This window comes from Gouania willdenowi, chromosome 24, assembly GCF_900634775.1.
Source record: "Gouania willdenowi chromosome 24, fGouWil2.1, whole genome shotgun sequence".
In the NCBI taxonomy this organism is placed as follows: domain Eukaryota; kingdom Metazoa; phylum Chordata; class Actinopteri; order Blenniiformes; family Gobiesocidae; genus Gouania; species Gouania willdenowi.
Genome location: NC_041066.1, coordinates 24,244,541 through 24,269,006, shown reverse-complemented (window position 1 = coordinate 24,269,006; position 24,466 = coordinate 24,244,541). Strand labels below are relative to the sequence as shown.

The 24,466-nt window shown below is 36.2% G+C and overlaps 2 protein-coding genes across 2 annotated transcripts; one reads left to right on the top strand and one right to left on the bottom strand.

Moving 5' to 3' along the window:
* The first annotated feature begins 7,411 nt into the window (after nt 1-7,411).
* pbk (PDZ binding kinase) lies at nt 7,412-19,165 on the top strand. The gene is made up of 9 exons (XM_028439522.1): nt 7,412-7,475; nt 8,052-8,210; nt 8,907-9,046; nt 9,719-9,888; nt 9,961-10,090; nt 11,650-11,850; nt 12,424-12,635; nt 14,295-14,401; nt 19,049-19,165. The coding sequence occupies exons 2-9, from the start codon at nt 8,053-8,055 to the stop codon at nt 19,071-19,073; spliced, it is 1,143 nt and encodes a 380-aa protein (XP_028295323.1). The 5' UTR covers nt 7,412-7,475; nt 8,052; the 3' UTR covers nt 19,074-19,165.
* Nucleotides 14,247-24,086, bottom strand: esco2 (establishment of sister chromatid cohesion N-acetyltransferase 2). The gene is made up of 15 exons (XM_028439503.1): nt 23,933-24,086; nt 23,081-23,151; nt 22,259-22,410; nt 21,073-21,361; nt 20,767-20,995; nt 20,345-20,466; nt 19,640-19,751; nt 19,482-19,536; nt 19,295-19,337; nt 18,990-19,134; nt 17,816-17,947; nt 17,654-17,743; nt 16,615-16,758; nt 15,380-15,564; nt 14,247-14,634 (listed from the first exon to the last, which is right to left on the bottom strand). Exons 2-15 carry the CDS (start codon nt 23,137-23,139, stop codon nt 14,502-14,504), a joined length of 1,890 nt encoding a protein of 629 aa, XP_028295304.1. The 5' UTR covers nt 23,140-23,151; nt 23,933-24,086; the 3' UTR covers nt 14,247-14,501.
* Between the last annotated feature and the right edge of the window lie 380 nt (nt 24,087-24,466).

Below are 24,466 nucleotides of genomic sequence, written 5' to 3'. Positions count from 1 at the left end.
CATTTATGTGATGGGTTTGTTTTGCTTTACATACAGAGAACTTGTTTCGTCATTTACAGCCTCACTTTTTTTACTTGTTTGTTTCCCTGCAGCAGATAAAGATAAAGATAACTCGGCATCTACGACTCAACGTTACATCCCCCTTTACTCCTCTTTTGTTTGCATGAATAGAACTTTCAGAAATTGCTCCAAAACTCAAATATTTTTAATATTTATCTAAAAAAAACACACATTTTCAAATTTTTGAACGATTATTTTCATGAAATCTATCACACGGGACCCTTTTTGCAGCTGTCACTTGGTTTTGGAGCTTATTTTCCACGGTTATAGAAACGGTGTATCTAAAAAATCAAATCTAAATCAACAGTTTTTTAGATGTAAGCTAATTGTGTCCAAGGGTAAGAAAAACAATGAATGAAGTATTTAATTAAAGGTTGGGATTTTGTCCTGTCACCCAGGTTTTAACTGGATGAAGCTGTTATTAACTGATATTAATTTGATTTTACAGCAAAGTTTTGACCTTTAGGGGTCACAAAACTCGAGGGTTTCAACTTGCAAAATGTGTAAACACTTTTCAATTGAAGTCAAATATATGTCATTGTTCACCAGTTTTGTTTAATATTTGATGTGTATTTGTGTGCATCTTAGTTTTTAACACTCATTGTCTGGAACACTTTGGAGTTAATAAGAAACATATGAGAATCAACCCGTCGTAAGATTCATTCTGTACTTCACATTAAAAAAAAGCTCACAAAGCATTTTGTAGACGATGCGTTTTTTATTCTCGCCTCTAAAACGCTGCATTTGTTTTAACAGGTGAGCTTTGTTGTCGCGCTGAACAGAAAACAGACGCTGGGATGTCAGCAGACGCACAGACAGACAGGAAGTTGACTGTGTGTGTGTGTGTGTGTGTGTGTGTGTGTGTGTGTGCAGTGTGTGTGTCCTTTGATGGACAGGTCTGGACACACATGTGAATGTTTCCACATGTTGCAGCTGACACATCAAAGTATGGACGTGTTGTGTGTCAGTGTGCGACCGTTTCAACCTCCGAGGCCTCTCCGTTGTACTGTCTATGACAGAGGTGGGCAACTATTACCACAGTGGGGCCACAAAACTGTCTTTGTTTGATCAGAGGGTCACATGATCAACCTTCATGTTAGCATTTAGAATAATGAGCTGATCTGAGCATTAATACAAGAAAGAACAAAGAGTTTTTATAGTAATTTTGAGTGGTTTTCTCACATTCTGTGTATGTTTGTTGCTGTGAGGCATTTTGTGCATTTCTGTAGTCCTTTTGTGTATTTTTTCCTGTCAAATATATGTTTTGTGGAGTCATATTGTGTATTTGTGCTGCCGTTTTGCATTTTTTGGAGCAATTGTTCGGGTATTTCTGTTGTCGTTTTGCTTGATTGTTCGTACTGTGGGTTTGCTGAGTCATTTTTATGTTTTTTTTTCTTGTCTTTTTGTGTACTTTTGTTGTAATTTTCTGTAATTTTGTATATTTTTCTGAGTAATTTTGTGTATTACTGTCGTTTTTTTCTTTTTTGTTCTTTTTTGTAGATGTTTCATGGGTTTTTGGAGTCCTTTCTGTGTTTTTCTCTTGTCTTTTACTGTATTTTCCTGCAATCTTTCTTGTCATTCATTACATTTATGCATAAAATTAGACCGAGTGCCGCATGTGGCCCCCGGGCCGTCATTTGCCTATGTCTGGTTTATGACATAGAGGGGTCTGTGGGGGTCTACATAGAGGGGTCTATGGGGGTCTGCAACCTGTGGCTCTTTGACCCTTTAGCAATGACTTCCTATAGCTTTATTAGGTGTATTAATTATTTTAAAGGAACAATGAACATTAATAAACAGACATGCTGTCAATGAGCCACAGTTTTTATCTGGTGTCAACCTAAAATGTAAACGGTATTAAAATACAGAGAGAATACAACATGACAAACAGTTATGACAAATAACTAAATATTACTGATAAAACAAAGCACCAGGACTAAAACTCTCACAGTGAATTACAACAGGAACTCAGTTCAAACAAAATACAGTAGTTAATTCATACTTAACACAAGAGAAACAAACAATGTACAATAATCTAAATAAAAGGCTGTCAGTGTGAACATAAACGATGGTCAAGAAGCCATATTTTTAGCTGTCGAGAAAACAAGGTGTATGCGCCGATTTTAAAATAATATTGAAATAAAGAATTGTTATTTTCTTGCAAAGGGTATTAATGACACCAAATAAAATCATATTATAACAATTTGTCAACCTAAGAAATTGACTGACGTAATCACATCAAATTCAAGTTATTTTTATAGCCCTTCAAATACGTTAACTCAAAAGTCTTCTTTACGTAACATAATCCGATGTAATTGTAACTCTGTAGAATTTTATACTGTATTGTCTTCATTGAGAAGGTATTTTTTCAGAGGACTTTAATCCAGGTGAGATGAGGCAAAATGGCTCCTTTGAGAAGTTTAGCCCTGTTAGAAACCACAAAAATTGTTGCAAATTAAATTCATCCCACTGAATTCTATCAAATTTAATAATTTTGACTAATTGCTTAAAGCTGAAATCTGGAGTTTCTGAGAAATCTATATTTATGTATGATTCTTTTGAAATGTTAAAAAATACCTAACTAGTCTTTTACTATAGTCTACTGCTCATATACATTCATGTTTATAAGTCCCGCCTTCATCCTATAGACCCCTAAGCTCCCAGCCAATAGGCTTCTACTTCCTGTTTTTGGGACTGTCAATCAAAGTGAATGTCGAACTGTGCACGGAAACAAGGCCGCGCATCACAACAGCAAACATGTAAATATGATTTTGGCTCTTACCTGAGCCATAGACATATATCAATGCGACCCATGCAGAAATGTAGAGGCGTGGCTTCTGGTAGATTGGCAGAGGCAGTGAGAGGAAGTGATGATGTTTAGGGCGGGACATCGAGATGTTTCAGAAACTCTGGATATCAACTTTAATATTCAGGATATTGCTAATGACTTCCAGGTTTTGTTATGTGTAAAAGTGCAAACTGGAGCACTACGATTTCTAATTTGCATTTATTTTCCTTGACAAAAATAATGATTTTTTTCTGGTCCGGCTCACTTAAGATCAAACTGTGTCGTATGTGGTCCTTAAAAGGAGATGAGTTCAACACTCGTGCTTTAAACTGTATTTCAGTCATAGTTGAGCTGATTAACAGTAGGACCTCCACTCTTTGGGCCCAACCGGAGCAAAAGCTTATCATTCTGAACGTGCATCATCATCGTCATCATCATCGCTGAGGAATCATCAATATCTCCAGGCCAGGACGGATGTTGGATGTGCCATTATTTACTTTCTGCTGAAAGAGAGATGCGTGCGAAAGAAGAATGAGTCCCAGAGGATCCCAGCTGTGATAGGGAGACGGTGTCGGGGAATTGACCTCAGCAGATGGAATCATCCCTGCAGGCCTCGAGGATTTCACTCCTGGAGGTAATTTGTGCAGCTCGACGTTCCCAGTGTGAGAGATGAAGACAGAAGAACTGTCACATAAAAAGAACCAAACTGGGAAGGTGATTCAAACCCATTCACAATGTGAAGTTTAGCTTCTCTCGTCAGGTCAAACAGACACTCTGACCAATGAATTAACAATACATGTGTTTTTTTTTTTTTTACTCTTCATCTTTTCCGGTTATTTTTCTGCCTATTTTTCTTTATTTCATTGTGTTTTTATTCTTTATTTCACTTCAATGTGCATTTAAAAAAAATCCCTTTCTAATGGTTGTTCTACAGTGATATACTGTACATTCCTTTAGCCTCATTCAGAAGGACAAAGTGTAAAAACGTCTGTTTTCTCCCTCTCTTGTTATTCAATATTTTGTAAAAAAAAATCAGCTCCAAACCAGACAGTTGGATTTTTCCCACTCCTCCTCCTGACAATCCTGGCTCCTCCTACCCTATAAGAATGTAAGCTCCTCCCTCTCAAACTACCTCACACCAGCTCCACTAGTCCCTTTATCTACAGATAATATATTTACCTTCAGTCTATTGATAAACCAGTATATAGATAATCCAGTGTCTATCTAAAACAAGGTGTGTGCGTGTGTGCGTGTGTGCGTGTGTGTGTGCGTGCGTGTGTGTGTGCGTGCGTGCGTGTCTGTGGCTGAAATATCTCTGCGGTTGAGGGACAAACAGAGCCGCGACTTTCAACATGGCTGCTGCTTGATTCAATGGTGTGCAACGTCGGATTTGTTTGGACGCCCCACCCCCACACCACACACAGAACAGCTTAATGTTGACAGGTAGTCGGGGTAATTCAGGATAAATTGAAAGCTGTGTAGAATCTACAGCACAAAGGGCTTTTAAAAACGACTAAATGTGTCGAATATCCTGAGAAAAAAAAACACAATGGAATTATTGACTAGCAGTTGTTCTCAGTGAGCAAAGTTTGTAACTAAGGAGAGAAATGTAAAAAAAAAAAATTCTGTGCGTGCGTGCGAGATTCAGAATTAAATTTGCATTAGGAATTGAGTGTTTACAAGGTCAGTTTAAAGATAATTTGACTTTTATTCTGAATTAAAGGGGAAATAAAGCTTCCATGTAGTACATAGATAATCCAGTATATAGATAATCCAGTATGTAGTTAATCCAGTGTGTAGATAATCCGAAGTGCAGTGTGAGCGCTCACAATCAGTTCCATTTTTAGTAGCAGTTATATCAAAAACAGGTTAAATTATGGAAAGTTTGGTGCAGAAAAATGGTAAAAATAGGCAAAAATGTGCTGAAATTGTTCAGAAAATATTCTCAAGATTCTTGAAGGCATCTGGTGACCCCCTCCCAGTGTCTCACGACTCCAAACAAGATCCTGACCCCAATGTTGAGAACGCGTGGTCTAATGTAATACTATGAATGTTGCTGCATCATGAAATGTTGCCTTAAGTTGCACAAATGATTCCTGCTATCATACATCAACATCCCCCTATTGTTGCTTTTAGTGTGTAGGTGTATCTCTGAACACAATCTAACACACCCACACACACACACACACACACACACACACTTTAATTATGAAAACACACACACAGCATGTGGCAGCGGGGCCCACTAACATGAGCTCATTTTCCCTTCAGGGCCGGACTGAGAAAGACAGAAATCCCCCGTCTTTCCATCCTGGTCCATTTGTCATCGCTCCACATTCCTGCTCCTCTTCCTCATAATGAAACGGTTATCCCTTCGTACAATGCACAGCCTCAGCAGCAGCACCAGAGAACATGTGCCAGGGAGATGAAATGAAAATGGGATCAGGAGAGTCAGGGTCGAGGTCACATCACAACATCAGAGGAGAAGGAATTCCTCCAGACCAGGGTCTTCATGGTGTGCAGAGAAAAAGTTTCAATCATATAATGTAATATGTATGCTAAAATAAACTTTTGAGCAACATTTAGCAACAAACTACATCTAAAAAATGTATGTGAATTTTTAAACTTTTGATTTACAGCAATACTTGAGAAATTTGTGATATTTTTTTCTCGTAAAAAATATAATGTCAATGTTTAATATAAATGTAAAATGTAAATATTAACTCTAAATTTAAATGCTAAATATTAGATATAAACGTTAAATCTAAATGTCATGAGTGAAACTAAAAATTTAACCAATATGCATATTCACCGGAAGTACCAAAATAAAAGCTAATTTCAGTAAATGTGCATATTAGCTATGAATTTAGTTTCACCCTTGACATTTAGATTTAACATTTCAATTTAATATTTAGATTTAAATTTCGATTTCGATTTCGATTTAGATTTCGATTTAAATTTAAATTTAAATTTAGATTTAGATTTAGATTTAGATTTAGATTTAGATTTAGATTTAAATTTCGATTTCGATTTTGATTTAACATTTACATTTAACATTTAACATTTAACATTTACATTATATATGCAAATTTACTGAAATGAGCTCTTATTTTGGTACCTACGGTGAATTTGCAAATAGGCTAAATATTTACTTTCACATGTGGTTTAAATTTAGATTTAACATTTTTTAACATGGTTTGTTGCTAAATGTTGCACAAAAGTTGCTGTTTATTTTATCATGTGCAACTTTACAATTGACGCCCCATAATGTAAATCTGAAGTTGCTGTTTCAATTATAAACACAAAATATATTTGTTTTCATAATTATTCCCCACATGTACAGGGGTATCAAAGTCATGTTTGTTCAGGGGCCAAATACGGACCAGTTTGACCTGAAGTGGGCCACAGATTTTACCTGTAAAAAGAGCATGTTCAACATTAATATGCCCTGGTTTGGACTTCTACGTATAAATTATATATAAATGATAAAGTATGTGAGTATATCAGTCCCTGCTGGATCTTCACTTAAATTTCCCTGATTTGGGTGATTTGGTTGATTAATTTGAGGAAAATTTGCCAGATATTTTCAACAATTTCATAATAACAATAACTGTTGTCAAAAATTTACAAATATTTCCCAAAAACCAACCTTAGCGTTCAATATTTTTAAAGGTTTGTCTCCACAAAAAAAAAAATCCTATTAAATATAGAATAAGAGAATTGATCATTACAAACATCATGACTGAATCATTAATGTCTAGTTAGAGTGTCCAGCAAAATAGGAATAATAGAAAAAATAAATAATATAAAAATAAAACCAGTAATAATATTTACATACAGTAGTATAATAAAGACATTTTTTGAAAGAATTTTCATATGTGCAAAAAACACAATGATAAATCTGATTAGTCTCAGAGTAGAATTTATTGCACTTTTTCTTTATTTATATAGTGCCAAAAAATCATACCATGGCATTCATGAGAAAAATAAAGCTTTAGTAGAGTTATATTTGTGGTGTACTTGTTTTTGCATTAGTTTTCTTACCTAAGTGTGTTTGTTTTTTGTTTTTTAAATATCACTAAAAAGATATACATTTTCGAGACCATCAGGGGAATAGTAAGGATATATATTATACATTACTTATCAGCTTTGCAGCTACGCATATATATATATATATATATATATATATATATATATATATATATATATATATATATATATATAATGAATTGCCTAAACACAGTGAAAATCTGCGTAGAAGCTGATAAGTAATGTAAATGTACATGAAAAATAAAATAAAATAAAAGACCATATTACAATAAAAAGTAATAAAGTAACATTTTTTTTTTTCAAACATAGTTTTTGTTGCAAATTGAAATCTTTTTCAGTGTTTTTTATAATTATATAATTGTGACTCGTTGAAAAGATATTTTTTATGTATATATTTTTAACGTTCTGCATTTGCGTAAACTTGTGTAAACTTGTAGTTTACAGCATGTTTTTACTTTCCCACTTCCGTTTTATTTTGTCCCTCGGCGGCTTCCTTCCTCCTTTATACCGGAAGTGAATTTAAACCGTTGGCGGCGGGACGGTTAGTTTATTCAGCAGCAGGAGTAAAAAGAACCAGGTAAACGGTGTCTTTTCTTCCTCAAATCCTTCAGTAACTAACTTTACATGATACCATACATTATAAATATGTCACTTTAAGGTCGACAAAGCTTTGAGTGACTTATTGTTGTCGCTAACTTTGCTTCAGTTTTTATAATATGGCGTTAAGATTTTTTTTTAATATCATATTTGCCTTCTTCTGCTGTCCATAAAAATTCCTAAATTAAACAACATATCAAATTCCAACTTAGTCTACTTTATTGTTTTCAAATAACTCATTGTTATTCGTTTTAATGCGAATAACAACAATGTTGTGTGTTTCCGTTCATCTGGTGATCATGTTCTGTTGTGACAAGTAACTATGGGTCTTTTGTTAGAGATTCAAAATGATTTACAATTGTTACTCAACAGTTACTGTATATATTTCTGTCAAATTATGGTCGTTTTATTACATTCTCAAAATATTCTGTTATATAGCACATTTTACATCCATATTTGAATGATTATGTCAGTTTAAACCCTTAATATTTAATATTTCTGTGTGAAATGAGTATCTATTAATGACCTGTTATGATAATTGTGTTATCTTTGACAGAATGGCCTCCCCCACTGAAGAGTGCGTGTTTAAAACCCCTAAATCTACACGGGTGAGGAGCTTTGGAAGCGGTGAAGGGACACCCATCATCATCCCTGCCTCTCCATTCATGAGAAAACTGGGCTGTGGGACTGGAGTCAGTGTTTACCTCATCAACAGGTTTGTTGATTCCTTCTCAGGGTGTAAGAAAACAATAGATTCAGCAATATGTTGTGATTTCACAGCGTGATTATCGTATCGATCAAAAAAAAATGTCAAACGATTTATAAAAATAACATTTAATTGCGCTAACATATGCATAGCATGTAACGTCTTTTTCACACAACAAACTGGGCACTTTTATGCATGTAGTCGGTTAGTTTTTTTTTTTTTAATCAGAATCTGTTGTCAGTTTGATAAAAATACCACTTGTTTTTTTATATTTGTACTTGAATTACAGTTCGTTACTATTTACTTTTTCTTGCACGTAAAAAAAATGAACACACTTATATTTTGTACCATTTTGTTCTTGTAAAGGTGAGATTTGTAATTATTGATATTGTGAAATAGGGCTGGGCGATAAGGGCCAAAACTCATATCTCGATATTTTTTCTCCAAATGGCGATAAATATAAATCTCAATGTGTTTAATTTACATGAAGTCTGACCAGAAAGACAACTTTGGGTTAAATTTGTTGATGCAAAATGCCAAACTGGCTCATTTACTAACAAAAGGCTGTATAATTTGCCGCTTTTTTCTCCTTTAAGGGACAGCACGTGTGAGTGTATTTTCTTGTCTTTTACTGTGAAATGAAATCTGCTAAAGGATGAATAACAGTCTGTCTATTTCCATCATGTTTGATTGTTTTGTTTCCAGGACAGGAAAGCTGAACGCGTCTCCGTGGGCCGTGAAGAAGATCAACAGTAAATGTTGCAGTGATCAGGTGGACGTTTACCAGCAGCGTCTGAACAACGAGGCCGAGGTTTTGAAGGGGATCCATCACCCCAACGTCATTGGTAAATCCTGCTCTTTACACTGCTCTAAAGAAGGGGTGTGCGCGTGTGTGGTATTTTTTGTCCTAATTGTTATTTTATAGTTTATTTGTCATTTTTCATGTATTTGTCGTTGTCTTATTTGTTTTTTGAGTAAATTAGTCTCCTTTTTTTTTGCTATCTTTTGTGAATTTTTCTATTTTTTTATTTATTTTTTGGTACCTTTGTAGTTGTCATTTTGTAATGTTGAGTATTCTTTTGTTTTATGTTTGTTTTTTTAAATTTGTTGTCATTTTGTGTATTTTTTTCTTTAAATATTTCTTATCGTCTTATTTGTTTTTGGAATAACTTAAATTTGTGTATTTTTCTGTCATTTTGTGTGTGGTTTTTTTTTTTTACGTTTTGGTGTAGTTTTGTATACTTTTCTGTTCTTTTTGTACATTTTTTGTCTAATTTGTTTTTCTTTTTTAATTAATTCTGTTTATTTCTGTTGCCCTTTTGTGCATATTATGTAATGTGTATTCTGATATTTTATGGTTGCTTTTTCGTGTATATTTGTAGTTGTTTTCTTTGTTTTTGGAGTAAATTTGTCATTTCTTTCTGTCCTTTTGTGCCATTTTTATTTAGTGTATTTTTCCGTCATTTAGTGTATTTTGGGCGAGCTAATTCTCACTAATTCTCTCCCAAATCTTGAAGGTTTCCGCGCGTTGGCCACGGCTAAAGACGGTTCCAAGTGTTTGGCGATGGAGTACGGCGGGGAGCGGTCTCTGTATGACCTCATCGAGAAGCGGGCGGAGGACGGCCTAAAGCAGTTTCCCGTCGCCAACATTGAGAAGGTGGCGCTGCACGTGGCCCGAGGCCTGCAGGTACTTCCTGTTCCTGTTCCATGTTTCACCACTAAACTACAGAATGTGTCACATACACTTTCTGCTCCACAGTATCTCCACACAGAGAAAAAGCTGCTGCACGGCGACATGAAGTCGTTTAACGTGGTCATCAAGGGCGACTTTGAGAGCGTGAAGATCTGTGACATCGGAGTGTCTCTGCAGCTGGACGAGAACATGAAAGGCAAGCTCTGCTTTCATTTTCAGAATAAAATCTGAGTATTTCGAGCACAACTTGATAAAATGTCCTTTAGTGACTCAGCATTTAAACACAATCACACTTTAAAAGCATAAATATGATGTTTAGAGCAGTGGCTTATGGGTAGAATACTCTGAAAGGCTCTAATCATGTGTTTGATGACCAACAATAAATTATAACTCATTTTAGTGGGCCGGACCAGAAAAATCCATCATTTTGTGAAGGAAAAAAAAACACAAATTCAAACAAAATCCAGAATGTGAAGCAATAGGTAAAAAAAAATCCTTTACTTTGCAACTAATTTTCTCGAAATTTTGCAATATAATTTGCCAGAAATTCTGTGGGATAATTTGTCAGGCAATTTTGAAATAATTGAGATTTAATATCACTGTATTGCATCCCCTGCATCGCATTTTATCTACAACATATATGGTATTTAATTAATGAATTTAATTTACAAAAAGTTGTTTTTGCTGTAATTTTTACTTTGAACAAAATATTTCTTGCGAGCCCGACTACATGATCTGGGCCCTCGTTCCTAATGTTTGACATACTGTATGTGAACTATAGGAACTGTTTTTTTACCTTGTCTGCACATGCTGTCAAAGCTCAACGCTACATGTAGTGCAATCTTTTCACAACAGTTAAACATGTTTCATTATTACAATTAAACAAATTCATTTATTTTATTGCATAACTGTGACCATCGCCAGCCCTCCCTAAGGAAGGGTGAGAAACATTTTATTATAGGAAGGATTTAAAAAGAGAGGGCAGTGTTACGCCTGGGTGAGGGGGAAGGGAACAGGGAAGAGGGAGTCGGGGTAGGATGATGAAAGAAAGAGGGAGAGAAGAAGAAACGGTTCAGGTTTTATCCACAATCTCACAAAACTTCTAAATATGACTTTTAAAAAGTACGTGAATTCTAACTAATTTAAACTTTGTGTAACATGTTTATAATTCTGTTAGTATGAATGCTATGATTGATCTGCTGATGTGCTATGACATCATTTACAAAGGCTTCAGCCAACGCTTTTCAGTCTGACCACAGGAATTCATTATAATTTGCTGTTAAAGAGTGTTTTCATTCTCAGACTGTGTAATTTTTATTCAGTTAATGGCTAAAAAGTTGCAAAATGACCTTTAGTTTTATTATCTCGTTGCTGTAATTTGAATAGAAACAGTCAGTTACTGCCCTCTAGTGTTTGAAGTTTGACATGATTGCCTTCAGAATAAAAGCACATGATTTGCTCAGCCAAAAACCCATGGTGTTTAGTAGCAGTACAAGTACGCATAATTGTGTGTGTGTGTGTGTGTGTGTGTGTGTGTGTGTGTGTGTGTGTGTGTGTGTGTGTGTGTGTGTGTGTGTGTGTGTGTGTGTGTGTGTGTGTGTGTGTGTGTGTGTGTGTGTGTGTGTGTGTGTGTGTGTGTGTGTGTGTGTGTGTGTGTGTGTGTGTGTGTGTGTGTGTGTGTGTGTGTGTGTGTGTGTGTGTGTGTGTGTGTGTGTGTGTGTGTGTGTGTGCGTGTGCGTGCGTGCGTGTCCTCAGTGTCAGACCCCAAAGCCGTGTACATTGGCACGGAGCCGTGGGCCCCTAAAGAAGCTCTGGTCGAGGGAGAAATCACAGACAAGGCTGACATCTTTGCCTACGGGCTGACTCTGTGGGAGATGATGACGCTCAACATGCCTCATATGGACTTGTTGGAGAATGATGATGATGATGATGATGATGATGATGATAGCGAGGAAGGTCAGACACTCTCCTTAGTGTTGGTAATCTACGTTCACGCTCTCATGTGAAATTCTTGTATCTAAGAAACTAAGAAAATTTTTTGAATAATTTGAGCCCAGTTTTGCTTATTTTTAATTTTTTTCTGCAACTTCACCAAACTCACCATATTTTAACCTATTTTCACCACTTTTTCTGACACTTCTACATCACATGTTCAGCACGCACACGTTGACCCATTATTGTCACTTTTAACCTCTTTTCACCACATTTCATGATTGTTTTTCCCAATTTAACCACATTCACCATTTGTCATGCCCATTATTTGCCAGTTTAAACTAATTGTTCCTGTTTTTCTTCTGTTACTTTTAAGCCAATATTGACACTTTGAACCCTTTTTATCACTTATTCTGTCTGTTTTTGTCCACTCTAATTTGTGACTTTAAACCAATAGACTCCATATCCCACAATGCAATGCACCAAACTTTCAAAAAACTTTTAACTTTCTTTACAAATGTTATTTGATTTATGAGGCCTACACTGTCAACATCTGGTAAAACACATCAGTGTTACTTTTAACTGTTTGTGCTTCAGATGACTCGATGGAGGTGGGGTCCGAGGACGCCTACTACGAGCATCTGGGCACGAGGCCCCCGCTGGACGCTCACACCCTGGGTGCCCCCTACAGGAGGATGGTGGAGCTCTTCTACCTTTGCACAGAAGAAGATCCCAAGAAGAGACCGTCTGCCACGCAGATTGTGGAGGCGTTGGAGAGCAACGTGTCGCTCAACAAAGCAAATGATGAGGTGATCGTCCTCGAATGATTCACAGGAATCAAAGTGTAGTTAGTAGTAGCAAGTTATGCTAAAGTAGCTCACAATTATCCTATTATTGTGAATATTTTCATGTGGTTTGTCTTTTCTTTCCTTTTTATACACAATAAACAATTCAACATTCATTTCCTATTAAACTTGTTTATTATATTTTCACTTAAGAAGGAAGATTTAGTTATTTTTTGCTTAATTTTGAGTGTCATTAACTTGTCATGCGATTTGTAAACTAGATGTTAAAGGAATTCGTGTACTCTTCGTTCTTTGGTTATTCAGTTTTAAAACCAAATCAAAATAACCAATAAACGGTGGTTATTTTGTTTTACTGACTTAAAACCAAAACAGAAATAGAGAAACATCAAAAACCAGACAATCAGCGTTTTTCTGTTTTAAAATGAAATCTTCTGTTTGTGTGATATTTGGATATTTAAGGAAAACTATGGACGAGAGCTTCATGTTTTAATCTCACCACACAGACGGACTTTTATTCTGCTGCGTTTGATAAAATGATCTTGTATCATGTTTTCCACCTAATTTTTGTGGTTTTGTTAAAGAATTATTGATGCTGGAAGTCTGAATCTGTGAATATCTGCCAACTTTACCAAACAGTGTTACGGTCCAAATAGTATCCAGATAATCTGGTAACTGGCTATCTACTGAGGAACAATAGATGTTAGAACTTCTATTTAACACTTTTGCAAAAACAATTACAGCTTTTTAAGGGCAGTAACAATATATATTTTTTGCACGTTATAAAACCACTAATGGCAGCCTTCAACACACACGAATGTTGATCACAAGAAACAAGGAGCACCAGTAGATTCATTACACCACCTCTGGTTCATTTTATCACATAATGTGCATGTTTTATGCAACATCCCTTTTTAAAAACTAAATGTTTATGTATTGATTCATCAGTAATGTGTCTTATTGCTCCTTGAGATTAAAACATGAAGCTCTCGTCCATAGTTTTCTGTAAAATGTCACACAAACAGAAAAACGCTACTGGTCTGTTTTTTTTATTTTAAGTCAATAAAACAAAATAACCACTATTTGTTATTTTGATTTGGTTTTACAACAGAATAACCAAAGAACAAAGGGTACACAGATTAAAAGGCTATGTTGTAAATGTCATACTAACGTACTACTCACACTAAGTCTGATGTTTAACGTAAAATAGTCCTCAGTTTTTTCGGTGATTATGACATTAGTCATTTTTAATGTTAAATAGTTGAAAAAACACCCCTTACAAAATTCTTCAATTTTCCTCAGATTATTTTATTTTATTAAATAGAAATTAAGTCACAAAATCTAGGAAATGTAAAGTGAAGATCCTGTTGGGACTGATATCTGTCACTTATTGCTTGGATATGGTTGATTTTTTTACATATTTAGTATTTTATGTAAACATAGAAGTGTGAACTCGGGCACAATCATGTTCCTGCATAAAATCTGTGGCCCCACTTGAGATCAAACTGCTCCGTATTTGGCCCCTGAACTAAAATAAGTTTGACTTTTTAAAGAAATAAAGAGACAAATGTGTAGAAACACTTTTATTTGATTTATTTACAGGAAGAAAAACCCTTCAGCATTCTGTCGTTAACGTAAAACCATTTACCTCATCCTTGTGTTCAGAAACCATGCAGCGATAATCAACACGTGGGTCCTCCAGCACGTTTACCTACTGCACATCTAGTGAAACACAAACCTCTGAACGTCGTTTACACAACTTTAACCGTGAGGTAAGCGATGCTGACGTTGAACACTTCCAACACACGGAGCATAGAACACCAACTCTGAGCTGCGGTGGGAGTTAAACTATTTTAATAATCTCCCAAACATTCACGCCACAAAGTTGTAGACGAGGAACGCCGGCGTGCTGCAGTATTTGGTGGCAAACAGCTTCCCGTCAGGCGTCGGGTCGGAGAAGGCGATTTCCTTCTTGGTCAGGTGGCTGCCGTACGTGAAGGAGCTCCTGGGAACGCATCAGATATTTAGGATTAGAGCAGTGGTTCTCAACATGTGGTTTGAATCATTGATTCTCATGCCAAGAGAAACTAAACAAATTTCCCTTCAAAAGTGTTTTAAATACTGGAGTAAAACACACTAGCACTTATTCATCAACCGTTTGTACCATGTACGTGCTAGCTTCGGTATTTTTTTAATTGTGACGTGATCGTACACTACGATTGGATCTCACGTCAGGTCTGACCTCGTGTACCATGATCTGAGTGGATTTGTGGAGCTGCTATGCTCTATGGTGGAGAATGAGGTCCTATTTCCTCCGTACGTCACATCACTACAGTCTGTACGAAGGAAACAGGACCTCATTCATGCTTTTAAATGTAAATACTTTCTAACACTTTGACAAATGTGCTGCAGTATTTAATCAGTAATGTGATGAATTAAAGGTGGAATTGGCTGAAGGCAAAATATACAAACATGGGACAGCATTTATAGCGCTTCAAGTGTTAATGTGATATTTATTACCTAAAGCGAGCAGACTGAGGCCTATATAAACGTTATATTTCCATGTGTCTTCAGGACCACATTCAGCCACCACACTTATCAACACATCATTAGTACGCTGGGATTGGTCAGATACCAATGTTTGATAAACCACACGGTGGTCCTGTCGTACGACCACACGTCTACTGAGATTTTCAACCATTTTCACGTGAGGTTGATAAATGACGGCCTTTCAGAGTGAGGGGTCGTACCTGACTGTGTCCAGCATGCGGCTGGCCACGCCCTTCCTCCGGGCCAGGCTGAACACCCAGATGCGACTGATTCCACACAGAGCTGGTTCTGGGGCGGTGGAGCAGCACCAGGCTCGATGCGGCTCCATGAAGTCGTCTTTGGTCATGTCTTTGTAAACGTTGGGCTTCTCCAGAACTCTGAACGCCTGGAACACACACACACACACACACACACACACACACACACACACAACGTTCTAACACAAGTTCAGCTGGTGCCATTTTTACTTTAAAATAAAATAGATAAGAATAATATTCTGTTTCCAATAATCAAGAGAACGGCAATATCTCTTCAAAGTCCTTAAAACTGATTTTCCAGTCTTGAAAAGTCATGGAATATTTTAACTTTTTTTTGAAAAGTTTTAGAAATAAAGCCTATTTTATCTTAATATGTAAAATATGTTTAACCTCAAAGATGTTGAGCGTTATCTCCGCCTCATTTATAAAACTGCGTAGGTACGATTACTTCAGCTGGCGTACGTTACAAAGCAGGAAGTGCATACGCAAAGAAAAGTCTTAGCGCTTCAGAACTAAGTCATGGAAATTTGGTAAAATATTTTGGAAAAGTCATTGTGAAGAAAGTATGGGAACCATGTGTTTGAACTATTATTAATTATTAATCCCAACTTTGATGTAGAATAAATTCATCAATAAACGGCCACAATCTGCTGTTTGTTGTCATATGGTGAATTGGCCCTAGTCAGCTTCTGTAGATTTGACTTTATTAGCAAACATTAGACTTACCACAATATTTTATTTTTTATTTCTCAATTTGCCCAAAATTATTTTCTCCATCCAAATTGGCCCTAATCCTCTTCAGCCTGCTCAAAAAACATTATATAAGTAACAAACTAATTAGTTTGTAGATTTATTACTCCCTCCAAATACACAAATTAAATTAAAATCCACAATATTTGCAGAGCTCAGTTTTCTAGTTCTTATATCAAATGACGACAGTCATTTTTAATCTCAATTTGTTGAAAATATTGTTATTTTTGTCCTAAATCTGGCATATTTTTCTCAAATTATTCCAAGAAATTTCCCCCAAATCAGGGAACTTTAAGTTTCCCTTTATCATTAATGTTGAATTTGCTCTTTTTTCCCACCTGAAATATGAAATATGAGGCCCACTTAAGCTCAAACTGGTCCGTATTCGGCCCCTGATCTAAACAGTAAACGAGCTATTTTTCCCTCACCTGTCGGATGGGCTCAGCCACTAAACATCCCACCACCATCCGCTCCGTGTTGACGAACAGGTAGGTTCTGGCCTGCTTCGGTTGGCTCAGAGTCAGCTGCTGAAAGCCCAGCTCGCTGTCCGCCACGCGCCGCACGTCCTCAGCCTGATGACAAACAAACAGTCAGTCAGTCCCGCCAGGATTTCTGCAATTGTTGCACTAAAACCACGGATTTTGCGGCGGCTTTTTCAAAAACTGCAGCAAAAGTTGCGGCATTTTGAGGCCTTATTATTTTCTATAATTTTTGCCTAAACTGGTCAATTTGCCAAACACCTTATTGCCTTTGAATTCTTTCTCAACAATGCAGAAAAGAGCTCAGATTAACAATTTAACAAGATACGGATTATTTCATCACTTTTTAAAGTTTTCCAGTGCAGACAATAAGTTTAAGTTTTTAAAACTAAAACTAAAAAAATCCTAAAATAAATAAAAGGTTCTTTTCCTGTAAAAATCTCATCAATGCACTCATGACTTTTACTGCAAAAGAGTTTTATGTGTTCAGCAATTTGTAAATGTGTGTGTGGAGATACCACCAGGGGGCGTAAGCACTAATGATAATAGCCACTGCTACCATTTTAGACGGTACCTGTAATGAAGCTCTATCATAGATCTTATATAATAGTAGAGGTTTAATCAGGTTATTTTATTTAAAAGTCTTTCTAGATCAGCAGCAGATCATTAAACACTTGCGTTCGTGAAACACGTTCCCCGCTATTTTGGCTGAAAAGTGTCAGTTTGGCTGTTGTGACACATCTGTAACCAGACTAAATGGTGACTCTAGTCACACTGTAGGACTCCTGGTAACTGATGGCAGTTTAATCAGATTGGTTAAAATTGTGAAAATTTGCTGTGATTGGACAGAAGTGCAGGGTTGCACAGAATTAATTAAATTTGCATTAATAGCTGCGATCACAACATTGCTAATTCCTGGAGGGTCTGATATATATCGTGTGTTGCTGAGCTGACGGAAAGGTCAGAACCCTTCACTATATTCTCGCACCTTTTTGACGGTGTATTTGGGATCGTCGGGCATGACCAGCAGGATTTTTCCATCCCAGAATTCAGCGACCACACGCTCCTTTTTCCAACCCTGGCGACACAACAGGAGATTTACACTAACGGTAAAAAATAATTCTCAATATTCTGGTTGAATATGTTTTACCACGTATTTGATGGAGTCCAGGAAGCGCTGGTGGAACTGTGTGTGCTGGAAATTATCCTCTGGGTTGTCGGCGCTGTAGATCATTCCACAGGAGCTGCAGGTCGTCGCTCCAAACTGCTTCTGACCTGCATCCTAATGACACACACACACATTTATTATATTTAATAAGGCTGTAACGATTCATCCATTTATATTCCTACAATCCAACAACATCGATCTGTGCTCAGCAAGTTGGACTTCCTGATGACACTAATCAATCGATTTAGTCAATACAAGGAAATAACGCATTAGATTTAAACACAGCAGACTTTATATGGATGTGTTTTTTAAGCGGTTTTAATAATAAAAACGTTCCGGCCGACTCTGCTACTGAAAATAAAAGTATCAGGTTCAACCTCGGGCTGCACAATTAATCGAATTTTAATCGTGATCATGATTTTGATTTCCACGATTAAATTGATCTGATCGTCGGCAATATTTACATTTAAAATACGGAATCTGCACTCTGTAGTAATGCATTTATTTCATTAGCCTTTGGTACATCCTAAATTCCTGGGTTGATTTTTTTTTTTTGTATAATTCGTATTTAAAGTTTAAATTTGCATTGTAAACTGTTTAAAAGTAGTGTAATATGATAAATAATTGTGATGATAATCGTGATTACATTTTGGCCATAATCGTGCAGCCCCAGTTCAACCACTGCGTATTTAACATGAACAGATATTGCTTGCATTTCATTTTTTTATATTAATATTGTATTTTAATGTTAAAATCAAGCAGTAGAGTCAGGTAAACCAAATATTTTTATTTTTATTGAAAACATTGAGTGTTGAAAGTGAGAGCAGAAAAGTTGGTTGGACTTTATTTCTATAAAATGTGAATATATTTGACATTAAATGTTGTTTACTTCTTTGTTTATGTCCATAATACATTTATAGACTATTCCTTTACAAGAAACATCAGGAATCTATAAAACCTCACCTGTACTGTCCAGTATTTAGAGATTTATTTCTTAGTCACACTGGTTGAATTATTATTTTGGATAAAAAGTCACTGAATCGTTCTAAATTAACCAATATCATCCATGAATCAGCAATAAAGAATCATGCTTCGAATCGTTGCTATTTTATTATACTTCATATATTCTCACATGATGTTGGTTAAATAAACTCACAATGATGAGCTGGTCATTGTCCTGCTTCTCCTTCCTGCTGCGAACTCGTCGCTCTTTAGGTGCAGCACATGGACGCTGCAGTGACACCATTCCACCAGAGGGGGTGCTGCAGGACAGCGGGGGCTTGAGAGCAGCTTTCTTAATCCTTTAATGCAAACATGGAACAAAAAATGGAGGTAAATCTAAGAAGAATTACACACACCTGCTGGTTTTCCATGCTCTTAATTTCACATTTAAGAAAAGCTGCGTTAGCTTGAGTTCGTGGCGTCGGGGGAACCTTATGTTGAACACACGAGTAATCTCACCTTTTTGAGGCGGATCCAAATATGGGATACACGGCCGGTGACTCTGCTGAAAACAAAAAGAAGAAATGTGTTAAAAAGGAGGCTGATCTTAGCAGTTTTACTAAAAAAAGACTGTTGCTAATGCTAACTCATGCTACTAGTTAGCATTAGTAGTTTTTAATGGCGCAAGATCAGTCCGTTTATGCACCTTTGGGTGAGTTTGGTGAGCTCTCGATCGGGCTGATGTCAGTCAGACATTCGTCCTAAAAGAAATGAGAACATTTAACATCGTCATCGTTAGTGTTCAGAAAACACTCATTTCCAGGATTTTATTTCATTAAATTTGAAATTGACGTGATTATTTACCTGAACGCTGAGGGACGATGCCACAGACGCAGGTCTGGGTGACGGAGTCCTGGATAAGATGATCTTCACATCTTGCTTGATCCCAAACTTCTCACTCAGTATTTTTGGGGAGCTGTCGTTATAGAGTTAAATAAGTTTCAGATTATTACAGAGGATCACGTACCAAACGGGCAGAAATTAGGAAAATAATGAATAAAATAAGAATGTAGAAGAAAGCGAGGGGCATAAAAAAAACCAAGAGGGATCTCTTAAAAAAATAAAACCATATTCTTAAAAACTCGTAATGCTTAACAGCGATGGCCCTGAAGTCGACCACTTCCTGTCACTTCCTCCTCCACAATAAGAGGCTTTTTGCTCCTAATCTGGTTCTTTTGTCGGAACAAACGCAAACGTCTGCAAAGTGATGGGAACAGAGGTGATGATAGTATTTTACCTAAAGACAAAAATAATCTCACTAAATGTTCCACATTCTCCATAACGCACATATGATAAAAACACAACATCCTGTTTGGATTTACATTTTATTCTCATAAAATTATGACTTTAATTTCCCAAAATATAACTTTAAATGTCGTATTGCTCAGATTTTTTCATTTTATTATTTCAATATGGCACAAAAAAGTAGAAAATAATGATTTAAAGTAAATAGGCTGTTTTAGATGGAATAAAGCAAACTAAAGATGATTGTTTGTGTGTTCGTGGTACCTGAGAGGCAGTGGAAACTCTAGCTCTTCATTCTCGCAGTCCAACCAATCAGAGGGATCAAACTTTGTTATTATCCGCTTTGCCTCCGGTTCGTTCTCTCTCTGCACTGATTGGATGTTGGTCTGAGGGAACAAACGAGGACAAAACAACGATGTCGGACACAAACACCTTTATAGAGCTTCAAATAAAAACATGTATCTTTAAAAGACAAGAAATATCAATCAGGTTTCTTGGAATACTCGTTTCCACATTTCTGATGTGCTTAAGTCAACATTATTTCAACTTTTGTGACTATTCTTTTTCCGTCACAGTTGAGCTCCAACCCTTTAAGACTTTTTTGTTTGTTTATTCTAAGATTCCCGCAAAACGAAGAAGCCAAAGATCCAAATAAACAGGAAAACGTTGTCATGTGACCTACAAACCTTCGCTGTTTTGTCAGGGACCAGCTGAGCTTTGTTTTTTCTCGGGGCGCCGGCCGTCCTGGAGGACACTCTGGGCGTGGTCTTCTTGTACATGGATGTGGGTTTCTTGGCGGTGCTGAAGAACGCGGCTCCCACGAAGATCTTGGGTTTAGGTTTGACGCTGCTGAAGCTGACGGTGATGGATTTCTTGGGCTCGGTGATGGCGGTGGGCCGTGAACTAGCAGCCACACTGTGGGAACCAGTCAACATTACTCCATGTTGTTCAATAAGTGAATAAATTGTTAGTCAGAAACGGATGAAACCAACCTGCTGCTCCCTGGGGATGGTTTGATCCTCTTTGTTGATGCTGAGCTGCTTTTCCCTCCTTTACTGGAACCTGTGGCCTTCCTGGGTTTGCTGCCTGTTTTAGCATTCTTCTTCTTCTTCTTCTTCTTCTCTGTGGTTTTGGACAAAGCTGGAATGGGAGGAGGAGGAGGAGCAGGCAGTGACTCCTTCAGAGCCTTCCTCTCCAGTGGAGTCAGATAACCAGGTTTCTGCTTTCCGTAGAACGAGCTCGTCATCATCGAAGGCTTAAGTAGAGATTTTGTAGGAGATCCTAAAACACACACAGACAAAAAAACATGGTTGGAATCATCTTAACCTTCCCTGAAACTCCACTCTTTAGTTCAGGGGCCAAATACGGACCAGTTTGACCTTAAGTGGGCCACAGATTTATTTGGTGGAAAAAGAGCAAATTCAACATTAACGTGCCCTGGTTTGCACGTCCACATATAAATGATAAAGTATATCAGTCCCTGTAGGATCTTCACGTAACCATTGAACACCTACTGCGTCGTCAGCCACACATCCCGTATGAGCACATTAAAATTACTAGAGCTGCAACTAACCATTATTTTCATCATAAATTAACCGATTAATCAGATTTTATTTTAAACAGTTTATCTATAAAGCATAAACCCTGCTTAAGCTAATTAAACTGAAATAAAAGTGACTCTCACGCACAAACTCAGTGTAAAAGTTGCCATAAAATGGCCTGTTTTTGCACATTTATAAACATGGTAAACATTTTTTTTTATTTATTTGTAAATAGTTTTATACATTCTTAACATTATTTACAGTTTTCATAGTTTTCTTCCTACTAAATCTCAAAACATCTTTTTTGTGTTTTGTGTTTTTCTTCATTTTAAACTGAAAATATAAAAAAACTGCCATTTATTGGAACTCTGAAGTGGTAAAAGCGCTTCCTCGTAGGACATTTACTGACCATTTTATATTTAAAAAAAACTGGCAGAGATGTTAATATTACAAGTGTTAAAAATCCCTGATTTTGGGAATTTGGGGAAATTTTGTGGAATAACTTGAAGAAAATTGGCCGGATTTTGGCAAGACAATTGTATTTGTATAACGTATTTCATACACAAGGCAAGTCAATGAGCTTTACATGATTTAAAAAGTGCAACAGTGAAAACCCCGGGCTCTGCTTTGGTTGTACCTGCTGCAGCTTTTTTCTGTGGTGAAGGACAGGCTTTTTGATCCATGGAGCTCAGCAGCTTCTTCCTGGTTGGAGACTGTTGAGGCTTCCTAGGAGATCTCCTTTTCACAGGCGACGCGTCCTCCATCATTAACTCTTTCTCAGAGGGACAGCTGGTTGAACAAAAAAATTAAAAACTAACTTCCATGTGTTAATGTTCACAATGTAGCTACAGCTGCATTAGCAACAGCTTTATACGGATACGGTTTGTGTTTATCTGATCAGAAGTCTGGGTTGGGCTCAATTATAATTGTAATTGCGTAATCGATCATTCATTACAATTATCTTGTTATTGACATAAAAATTCTAAAAACTAACTCAATTACAATTTCATTAAACGCAATACTGGGGAACCATGCTACAGTTCTATAACTTACACATACATTGTTAATAATTATTAAGATAACTTTTCCCACTTCCAGACAGATCTCTTAAGGATCATTTTACCATTTTTTTTTTTTTTTAAATTGTGGGCGATAGTGACAGAAAAAAGTTCAAAAGCTCACACCAAAAATAATAACATCAATATTTTCATGGATTATGAAGCCTAACGTGGTAAAAAGGAGATGAAAAACTAATAAGAAGATAGATAATATTTTTTAGTGTATTTTACAGCTGATTTAAGGGAAAGGGACTTCATGGTGCAGTCAAAAAATACCAGCGTTTATACTTTATTTTATCTCAATCGTTCCTACATTCTTTGATTTAAAAAATAAATACATACATATATATATATTTGAGGTTAAACGTGCCTTAAAACATATATTTAAATAAAATCCTCACCTGTCAGTGTCCACAGCCGTAGATAGTTTCCTCTTCCTGGTCATGGTTGACATCCTCATCGCCGATATTTCCTGCAAACAGTCAAATTAAACGATCAGATGATCAAACACCAGAATGACAGTAACGTGAAGCAACAAAGTGTGATTCACAGGGACTACATTATGATGTTTAGACTTAACAATAACTCAATAAAATTAAACTTAACAAATATTTCACCTAGAAATGTACGTCACCATTCTAAAAAAGACAAAAACACTGTCTCAGTTAAAATTAACTCATATTTATATGTAAAATATTATTTATAAGTAAATGTCTAGTTAGTACTAATATTTTGACTTTGAGACTACAGAGGAAGTTGTAGGTGTTGTTTTATTCACTTAATTCACATTTTAATACCAAAAATTGAAGATGAATAATAGTTTTTTGTTGAATGCAAATAAGTAAAAAAAAATAATAATAAAATAAATGTGAATTAAAAACAATACAAATCAATGTTTAAATTAAAAAAATAATAATAAAAACAATGCAGACAACAGGTTTTATTCAAAAAGCATAACAGATTAACATAATTTTAACGACATGACCGTTTACATCTACACAGAAAGGTCAAATGAAGGGGATTATTAACTTCTGAATTAAAACGTCATGAGTAATGAAATAGATATGGTTTTATTTTTGGCTAATTAGGTCCTGGTAAACCTTAAACAAAAGGTGGATTAAGCGCAGTAGTTAGTTTAAGAAACAATAAATAAATGTAAGCTAGTTTAAGACGTGACTCGGAGGCACCACTGGTAACATTACATAGCAAACAAACGAGTGACGGTAAATGTGAGAATAAAAAGGTTTTCTTACCAAGTTTGTGTCGATAAGTTTCAGAAAAAAAACAAATTAATTGGTGAAGTTTGGTTGAACCGCGCTGCCTTTAGCTCCAATGCGCGCGTTCCGTGGCTATGTTTTGAAGAGCGCGCGAGATTTATCAAAATCCTGGACGTCACCGGAAACGGAAACCGCTCTTCTTCTTCGGGCCTTTTGTCTACAACTGTTGTTTTTTTGTTTTTTTTTATAACCTTATACATAAACAGGCACATATTTGTAAACATCTTAAGCATTTCATTTTCACAGGTTGAACATACATTATCTAAAAGAGATAGAGAATCAAATAACCTAATAAACAATAAATAAATAAATAGAATAAAAAAACGTAAAATCTAAAACGGTGTCATATATTTTCCAGTAACAACAACAACGTATCAACAATAACGTACCAGGGGTCAATTCATAATTTAATTATATTAACATAAATTGTTCTAACAGTGTAGATAGTTTCAGTGCAGACTCATTTTTCATTATTTTTAAGGATTTGACAAGCAAATTAAACTTACAACT

Coding starts and splice junctions, on each gene's coding strand:
- pbk (XM_028439522.1), top strand. CDS start 8,053: ATGGCCTCCCCCACTGAAGAGTGCGTGTTTAAAACCCCTAAATCTACA. Junction 9,889..9,960: donor ACGTGGCCCGAGGCCTGCAG/GTACTTCCTGTT, acceptor TCTGCTCCACAG/TATCTCCACACAGAGAAAAA. Junction 14,402..19,048: donor TACACAACTTTAACCGTGAG/GTAAGCGATGCT, acceptor GTCGCTCTTTAG/GTGCAGCACATGGACGCTGC.
- esco2 (XM_028439503.1), bottom strand. CDS start 23,139: ATGAGGATGTCAACCATGACCAGGAAGAGGAAACTATCTACGGCTGTG. Junction 21,362..22,258: donor ACAGAAAAAAGCTGCAGCAG/GTACAACCAAAG, acceptor TGTGTGTTTTAG/GATCTCCTACAAAATCTCTA. Junction 20,996..21,072: donor CCATCCCCAGGGAGCAGCAG/GTTGGTTTCATC, acceptor TGGTTCCCACAG/TGTGGCTGCTAGTTCACGGC.